The 9,443-nt window shown below is 38.5% G+C and overlaps 2 protein-coding genes across 8 annotated transcripts; both read right to left on the bottom strand.

Moving 5' to 3' along the window:
• Positions 1–336: 336 nt before the first annotated feature.
• LOC141008707 (uncharacterized) lies at positions 337–5,003 on the bottom strand. 7 transcript variants are annotated; one of them, XM_073481156.1, is made up of 8 exons: positions 4,741–5,003; positions 4,589–4,660; positions 3,397–3,483; positions 3,293–3,316; positions 3,060–3,074; positions 1,182–1,235; positions 993–1,028; positions 337–896 (listed from the first exon to the last, which is right to left on the bottom strand). In XM_073481156.1, exons 1-8 carry the CDS (start codon positions 4,845–4,847, stop codon positions 749–751), a joined length of 543 nt encoding a protein of 180 aa, XP_073337257.1. In that variant the 5' UTR covers positions 4,848–5,003; the 3' UTR covers positions 337–748. The 7 variants fall into 7 exon arrangements, 5 of the variants coding, with proteins under 5 accessions (XP_073337257.1, XP_073337258.1, XP_073337259.1 ...); XM_073481157.1 differs by lacking the exon at positions 3,060–3,074; XR_012180099.1 differs by lacking the exons at positions 337–896; positions 993–1,028 and adding an exon at positions 1,688–2,278 and having other exon boundaries at positions 1,188–1,235.
• Positions 5,004–6,594: 1,591 nt separating this feature from the next.
• Positions 6,595–9,169, bottom strand: atp6v1f (ATPase H+ transporting V1 subunit F). Its single transcript, XM_073480631.1, has 2 exons — positions 8,929–9,169; positions 6,595–7,157 (listed from the first exon to the last, which is right to left on the bottom strand). Exons 1-2 carry the CDS (start codon positions 9,084–9,086, stop codon positions 6,956–6,958), a joined length of 360 nt encoding a protein of 119 aa, XP_073336732.1. The 5' UTR covers positions 9,087–9,169; the 3' UTR covers positions 6,595–6,955.
• Positions 9,170–9,443: the final 274 nt, after the last annotated feature.

Here is a 9,443-nt window from a genome sequence, read left to right as displayed (position 1 = left end):
GTTCTGAAACAAAATCAGATGAGTGATCTGAAGACGTCTTTGTTGTTAGATCAAAATAGATCATAGTTCAGCTTTTTCAAACTGTTTTCTTGATAAAGAGGCTGACAACATCCAAAATATAAATCACCCAATAAAGATTTTATGTTTCAAACATCATCAGAATCATCTGCTGTTCCTGTGGCTCCACCTGCAGGACAAAATGCACACTGCAACTGTTAATGACTTTATTTTTTATCCATCTTTACTAATAGAATGAGTGAAGAGCAGACAGACGTCATCGGCTGAACAGACAGGAAGAATATTCAAAATAAATCTAATTCAATTCAAGAAACAAGATGTCTTTGCTGTTTGTTTAATTCTCATCTTAACCACAACTCCACATTTCATAAGATCATAAATTAAATTATGAATCAAATAATAATAATTCAAACACTTTGTGATATTTGGACAAACAGCACATACTTGTAACACTGGAGAAGAGGTCATTTAACTCCAGACAGATAATCAATAATCATCATAAAAAACTGAACTGATCAGTTTTAGTCCAAACTTCATCTGAAGAGAAAAGAAACCTCTGACTGAATCTGACACTGACACATCAACAGGTCCACAATAAACTGGAAACTACAAACTAAAAGAAATAACTCATAAAAATTAAAAATCTGAAGACTGTGGGTTCCTCTCTGATTGGTTGATGATGAAACGTCTGTCTCTGATTGGTTGTCAGTGGTGGGCCTATCTTCTGACATCACTTCCCGTGTCCAAACGGATCAGAAGACGATCGTCCGGCTCGTTCGTCTCCTCCAGACTGAAGATCGTGACCCAAATTCATCAGAGCGCAAATACTGAGCTGACAGGAGGAAACAGGAGCAGCAGGAGCAGCGTATTCTATGGACCTGTCGATCAATACATCAGTAAATCAATAAAGATTCATTAGATAATCTGAACATCAGAAATCAATCAAAGTTTTGTGTTTCTTTTGAGTTACTCACCCTGTTGATCGACTGTGTGACGACAGAACAGCGGTCCTGCAGCACAAACAATGAATCAAATGTAATCTGAATATAATCTGAATATAATCTGAACATTATCTGAATATAATCCTAATATTATCTGAACTTTTTCTGATTATTGTCTGAGATGTTGGTGTTTGATTATTGGTGTATTGACGACTCACTGACCTGTTTGTGGAGTCTTCGTCAGTTGTGTTGAGCTGCTGCAGATTCTTCTCTGACCTGCTGACACATAAATATTGAATATTATTTTAGTCAGATCTACTTCTCAGCACAGCTGCAGTCCTCTGCGACCTCTGACCTTTGACCTCATGTGCCTTATGTTCGACCTCAGAGAGAAGAGGTCTCTGAATGGGATCTTTTCATTCAGTATTTCAGTCATATTTGGATGAATTGAGTTGACTGCATGATGATTCACGTTATATTTAATAGATTTAATCAATGATCTTTTTGACAGATTTAAACAGACAGGCTCCTTTCACATTTGGTTTTATAGACAGTAAAGCTTCACATCGTCCACCCCTCTGACTCTTAGCTGAGGCTCATGGGTAATGTAGTTTTTAATCAGAGACAGCAGCAGGTAAACTGAACTGCTCAGTTGAAACATCTGAAACTGTGACCTTTGATACAAGCACATCGCCGTGGTTACTGATTATTAGCTGCAGGTTGATCACCGTCAGTATCAGTCTGTGAAGCTCTCTGATGTTTTTGACTGAAATGCATCCTGGGAGCCGTAGTTCAATTTTTACATCTGCAGATTAGATTATTAGAGTTTTGATATTTTCTTCAGTGACCACAGTCTGCTGCAGGTGATGATGATGATGAATATGATGGTGATGATGATGATGATGATGGTGATGATGATGATGATGGAGATGATGATGATGATGATGATGATGATGATGATGATGATGATGATGGAGATGATGATGGTGATGATGATGATGATGATGATGATGATGGAGATGATGATGGTGATGATGATGATGATGATGATGATGATGGAGATGATGATGGTGACGATGATGATGATGATGATGGTGATGATGGTGATGGTGATGGTGATGATGATGGTGACGATGATGATGATGATGATGATGATGGAGATGATGATGGTGATGATGATGATGATGACTTCTTCTCATTTTTTTCCGATGCCAAAGGGGTCGGTGGTGGCTCCGCCTGCCTTCTCGTCTCCGCCCTGCAGGGAGGAGCCCAGGTTCGCCGTCAGACAGGTGGAGAGGACGCAGTCTCTGACAGCCATGCTGAGGGGGACACCACAGGTGAGACAGGTAAAGATCGAGATGACAGGTGAGGCAGGTGGAGATATATATATTGTGTATAAAGTGTGAGCAGGTGTATAAAGTGTGAGCAGGTGTATAAAGTGTGAGAAGATGTATAAAGTGTGTACAGATGTATAAAGTGTGAGCAGGTGTATAAAGCGCGTACGGGTGTATAAAGCGCGTGCGGGTGTATAAAGCGCGTACGGGTGTATAAAGCGCGTGCGGGTGTATAAAGCGCGTACGGGTGTATAAAGCGCGTGCGGGTGTATAAAGCGCGTACGGGTGTATAAAGCGCGTACGGGTGTAAAAAGCTTGTACAGGTGTATATCTACAGTTGAGCTCATATTTACATGATCCTCATCATCATGCTCTAGTATTTGGAACTACAGCTCCCATAATGTCTTTGCAGATGCAAACAGGAAGTGTAATGTTGCCACATGAGCTACAACTTGAGCCTGTTTTTTTTTTTTTTTTAATAAAAAGTATTTGTTAAACATTTAGTCTCCATTCAGCTCCTGTCTGCAGTGTACCCATGGATGCAATAGATTACTTTGATACTGAAGAAAAGATTCTCAGGGGAGCTCTGAAGTGGAGTTATGGATGTGTCAATCGTAATGACCAAGATAAATTCATGAGGAATTGATAATGATGATGTCTCAAGGTTCTTTGGCTTCCCCCACTGTTGTTTCCCTCAACCAATCAGATAATTTCACAGAGGTCAAAGGTCAAAGGTCAGAGTTTAGAGTCCTGCAGTGATATTTACCCCGGAGAGGATTCCCTGAAACACACACAGAGAGAGGAAGACCTGTTTTATAACATATTTACCTGTATGGATAAAGTGCAAACAGGTGTATAAAGTTTAAACAGGTATATCAAGTGTGTACAGGTGTATAAAGTGTGAACAGGTGTATAAAGTGTGAACAGGTGTATAAAGTGTGAACAGGTGTATAAAGTGTGAACAGGTGTATAAAATACTCATGAGGAGTAAATCCTTACAGTTTGTCCTGAGGAAGAAGAAATCTGGAAAACAAACAGAGACGACTTTGAACTTGATTTCAAACCTCAAACCTGATTTAAAAGTCACAGATGAGTTTACTCACATGTAAGTGGACGCAGCTTCTGTCCCGTTTGTCACCGTCCCATTTGTCACCGTCCCGTTTGTCACTGTCCCGTTCAATATGTCATCTCTGAGGAAGAAAATTTACTAAAACTATTTTTCATAATTGAGCATTTTTCTAATGCAGTTTGGTACATAATGTCTGATAACAAAACACCACTAGACATGTCAAACTTGGATATAAACAATATTTCAGATGTGTGTAATTAGTCTGTATATATTCTGTGTGTGTGTGTGTATTATGGTGTGTGTGTGTGTGTGTGTGTGTGTGTGTGTGTGTGTGTGTGTGTGTCATTCATTTGTAATTTTGTAGAAGACCCAGATGGATTCATTTCTCTCATGATTTATTCTCATCTCATTAGTTTGTAGCAGATCTGTCACTTATCATCAGATTTGATATCTTTTTTTTTTTTTTACTGATTCTGATTTCATGTCAGATTTAATTAATAAATTATTTAAAGTAATGTTTCTGATGATGAGAGTTTAATCTCATCTTTAGATTTCATCACTGTTTTCTTATGATCCTGTAATAACTGACAAGAGTCTGATCTCATTCTGACAGATTTCTGATTTATAATTAACTCAGATCCAATTATTATGAGATTTATTCTTGTTGCTAAACGATAAAAAATCCCAAAAATAAGAACAGTAATATTCCAGCCAAAAAGTAAAAGAAAAGAAAATCACTCATAAACACTAACTTTCTGTTATTCAAATACAGTTAGTTTGATAAAAACATATATTCAACATTTATGTTGTGAACATTTTTTATAATTATTCCTGATATATGTCAATTAAACAAATCTACTGCAGCGACAGGTTCAATACTTCTGTTACTGCCTCACTCATTTTATCTCACCTTATAGATGTTATTAGTCCGTTTGTGTTATTTTATAGATATTTTTGTGTATTTTCAGTATCAATACATAAAATGTCTAAACTTTTGTTTAGTGCACACTTTCTCACACGAAAGGGAACATTAAACTGATATAAATTTGACTGGACTTTGGTTTGGAGTAGTTTTATGTTGTGTTTAACTCTTTTGTCTACAGTTTGTGTCATTAATACGTCTGATGTTAATAATTACTTCATATTTTCTAATAACTGTATTTTTGACATAATGATGTTTGAGAGTTTTTCATATCAGATATGTCGTCAGATTTCTTCAGACTCACCTGCGCGACGTTTCTTCTTCTGTGGTGTTCAGCAGGTGAAGACTCACAGTCACATGATCACCGTCGTCATGACTACAGACAGGAAACACAAACCAATTCAGAATCAATCAACCTTCAGTCGTCTGTCCTGATGTTGACGTCCGACGTCTCACCTGACTGAAGGAGGAAGAGGAGCAGCAGAGGCCTTCATCACCATCATCATCATCATCATCATCATCATCATCATCATGAGGCAGAGAGACTGAGCGGTCTTCATCATCAGAGAGAGAGGAGGTGTCAGTCAGAGTGAAGGAGACTCGCCCTCACAGTCTCTATTTATACTGAGTGTGAAGGTCACACTGTTCTCACCTTCATCACCGTCATCATCATCGTCATCAGCAGCAGCAGCAGGACTTCCTGTCTGTCGTCTGAAGGTCTCGAGGTGAGTGATGAAGACTCTCAGTGTCGTTTCAATATTTACTCTTCCTCTTTATCAGCTCGACCTCCACCTGTCACCTCCACCTGTCACATTACTGCACCAGGAAACAAATGAGATGATGTCATCATGACATCAGCACACACTGAAACCTGCTGCTGCTTCACCTGTCCGTCAGCTGATAGAGAGCTTCACCTGTCTGTCAGCTGATAGAGAGCTTCACCTGTCTGTCAGCTGATAGAGAGCTTCACCTGTCTGTCAGCTGATAGAGAGCTTCACCTGTCTGTCAGCTGATAGAGAGCTTCACCTGTCCGTCAGCTGATAGAGAGCTTCACCTGTCCGTCAGCTGATAGAGAGCTTCACCTGTCCGTCAGCTGATAGAGAGCTTCACCTGTCCGTCAGCTGATAGAGAGCTTCACCTGTCCGTCAGCTGATAGAGAGCTTCACCTGTCCGTCAGCTGATAGAGAGCTTCACCTGTCCGTCAGCTGATAGAGAGCTTCACCTGTCTGTCAGCTGATAGAGAGCTTCACCTGTCCGTCAGCTGATAGAGAGCTTCACCTGTCTGTCAGCTGATAGTGAAAATATCCAACAGTTCTGCTGGAGTCAAAGTAAAGATTTCATCTTAAAACATTACTTTGATAAAAGTAGTAGTATTCAAGTAAAAGTATTAAGGTATCTGATATTAAATGTACTCAAGTATCAAAAGTAATCTTCTGGAGATAAAAGTACTTCAGTATTAAAAGTAGTTGTCTGGAAATACAAGTACCTAAGTATCAAACGTAATGTATGTGCTGGCATTTAAAGTACTTAAGTAGCAACAAGCAGCAAAAAGTAATCTCTTCTCTTCTGGTATGAAAAAAAACTATATAAAATATTTTTTTTCTTTTCTGGGAATAAATGTACTCAAGTATCAAAAGTAATCTCCTGCTGCTAGGTAAATGTACTCAAGTTTCAAATACAATTTGCTTTTCTGGCATTAAATATACTTGAGTATCAAAGTATCAGTAAAGTAACTGATCCATATATTTACATGTATGTATAAACTGTGAGTCAGCTGATCATCACAATCACTGTTTTTTTCTGATTGATGAGAAGATCAATTCATTTAAAAATGATGCAGCATGTAATCTGTAAAGTAACTAGTAACTAAAGTTATCACAAATGTAGTGGAGTGGAAGAATAAAGTAACAGAAAATGGAAACACTCAAGTACAGGTATCTCTAAACTGTACTTAAGTACAGTACTTGAGAAAATGTACTTAGTTACCTTTCATCACTACATGCAGTGTTTACTATGTGAACCCTTCGGTTGTCATGGTGACACCTGTGTCTTAACAAGCAGTTACAGTACAGTTAGCATAGCCACTTAGCATCATGGAGCATGACAAATTGATTATAGATGGTCTATTATTATGAATGGCTCTGACTTTGACCCTTCAGGGCCTCCGTACACCGGAGAGCTGATCGGACTCTGATCCGATTGATCGTCATTGGTCTAAACATCAACATCTGTTTATAAAAACTTTTCAGTTTCAGATTTGAAGATTTAAAGCTGAAGTTTGATTTGATGAACAAAAGAGAAGAGACAGAATCACAACAACAACATTTATTTATTTATTCATTTCAACATCTGTTTAATAAGTTAAACATCTGGAACAAACACTGACAGAAGACTATTAATATTTTTTTCTTCTATCGAGATATTTTCAGCCAACAGGAAGTAAAACTTTGTTTGTCAGCTGAGTGTGTGTCACATGGAAACATGTCCCACTTCTTGTTGACTGAAATAAATCAACATGTTTGAAGTCACAGATCTGTGAGGCAGACAAAAACAGGAATGACTGAACAAATCAATGGATCCAGTTATTAATACAGAGAAACACCAGTCAGGGACATTTACATTAATCACACGAGTGTAAACAGAGTGTGCTTGTGTTCGGACAGTCTCTCGTTTATCGGAAGTCCTCGGCGGAGAACATGCCCTTGGCACGGCGCAGGATGGAGTCCTTGGATGCGTCGTATGGATGCTCTTTGGACGGGATCTCCAACACGGCCGGGATCGACTGCATGTGGGCGTCGATGGCGTGACGGATCATCTCGGCGATGAACTGGTTAATGAGGATGATGCCAATGTCGTTACGAGCCAAGAAGCTCCTAGAAGGAGGAAGAGTTTAGTCAACAGAGAGCAATCGCTCAGAAACTACACACCATTCTTAATTCAAATTTCTAGCAATTTAAGCACTCACTCTGCTACTTGAAAATGTACACAAAGTCATGTGATTTGTTTTAATAAATTAAGAGGAGATGCTGGTTCAGCATTCAGAAAAATCACAACTTCAAAGTGTCTGATTTTTTCTTTTTAAATGGAGTTTGGTTTTAAAGTTTGTTCAGTCAAAGCAGAGAACTCAGAAAACTTTTAAACTTAAGCTCATGATGGAAAATGTGCAAAGAATTATGATATTTTAGTAACGGATACAAAATTAATTAATAATTTGTCATTCAGGAAATCACAAGGAACTGTTGAATTTCATTATTATCACTCTGTTTGAAGGTCTGGTGCTCACACACCGTTTTTTAACATCTACCAAGAATTAATAGGTAAGTAAAATTTAAATTGTTTGATTGTTGAATGGAGTTTGGTGTTGGGCCAGTAAAAACTTATTTTTTTCAAGCAGGACACAAGAGGCAAGAGATGTTACAACTGTGATACTGAGCCAATGAAAACACCAAACCAAATTCCCTTCAAATTTCTATCAATTTAACATTCTCATTGATACTGATACATTTATAATATAACAAAGGTTGATAACATTTATGAATTGATGGGAGCTGGAGGTAAATTCAGCATTTAGAAAATCCCTAACAAGACTTTGATTCCAATAATATAAAAATGATGACTGATGATAAAAAGATATTTTCATGTCATCTCCTACAGAGAATTAATGAACAAGTCAAACTCTTAATTGCTTGATTTTAGAATAGAGTTTGGTTTAAGGGTTCATTGACAGTCCCAAATTTCGTCACAACATAAAACACATTCAAAAGATGCTACAACTAGGATTATTGACCTCAAGTGCACCAAACCAAACTCCATTCAAATTTATATCAATTTAATATTCCTGATGGTATCAGAAATGTGGACTTGGTACAACAAAAGTAAGACATTTTATGTTTTGATTAGAGCTACTGGTGAATTAGGGGGTTGATGAATTATTAATTCCCCTGTTTTACATTTGGTCCATGATGATTAAGAATATTTTACTCAACCTTTGTAGTGAAACTTAAAATTGCTTGTTTGTTGAATGGAGTTTGGTTGTAGGTTAAGAGTTTCACAGTTCAGAACATGAGAGGCTAAAATGGGGATAACTGACCCCAAAATACACCAGACACAACTCAGTTAAGGTCCGGGTCGATGTCTGACAATTCTGAATTCAACATTCACAAAAAAACACTAATTAGGATTTAATTTAGTGTTTTCTGCTTCTATAAGGACTTACTAGATAAACCGTTTAATTGATTTATTATTGAATGGAGTTTGGTTTGAGGCTAAGGTTATTAGGGCGACTCGTTTGATCACTGTAGTATCAGTGAGAGTATCATGTGGGTCCACAGTGACTGAAACGGGAATTACAGCCCAAATAATCACCAAACCAATTTCCATTCAGATTGCAACCAATTTAATATTCCGTTTAATGCTGGTATAATATAATAATGGCGTTCAGAAAACACTCCCAGGATGGATTATATCAGCTGTTAGATGGATTATTTATATGCCGAGTTGACATTTGTCGCCTCGTGATTAAAATATGCCCAGTCAACGAAATAATTTAGTATCTCAGTAAAACTTTAAATTAACTGATTTTTAAACGGAGTTTGGTGCGGAGGTCTAGAGTACAACCCGTGTGTATTTGATGGAGCTTCTTACTTGAAGGTCTCTTCGATCTCCGTGATGCTCGTGTCCTTCTCCACCACCAAGAAATTCGGTTTCCGGTTCTTGTTGAGCTCCCCGATCCCGCCGAGCAGGAAGCCGGTGCACGTGTCCTCATCTCCGATCACAGCGATCAGTTTCCCGCGGCCGGCCATCGCAGATCCCAATATTCAGATTGATCCGAGAAATGAGGAGAATTAAATGGAGCCTCCAGCTGACAGATGCTACAGATCATGTGAGGATGTCAGCTGACCGTCACTTCCGCTTTGGTTCTACAGCTCAGCGCCCCCTGCTGCTGGGAGGGAAGCACGTCACACACACTGATCATTCAACAGCTCAGCAGGCGGCTCTGATCCTTTATTACGTTTCACTAAAGACACCGAACAGAAACTGGTTCACTAACATCCACATTCATTCAAACACTGACGCCATTTTATACCGCATCGTGCTGCCTTCAGGTGCTCGCTGTAAAACTCACCTTCAAACGTCCAAAATATAAACGTTTTTGGTGT

Source organism: Pagrus major, chromosome 14 (genome assembly GCF_040436345.1).
Source record: "Pagrus major chromosome 14, Pma_NU_1.0".
Taxonomy (NCBI): domain Eukaryota; kingdom Metazoa; phylum Chordata; class Actinopteri; order Spariformes; family Sparidae; genus Pagrus; species Pagrus major.
The sequence above is the reverse complement of the archived record's forward strand: the minus strand, read 5'-3'. Positions and strand labels throughout refer to the sequence as shown.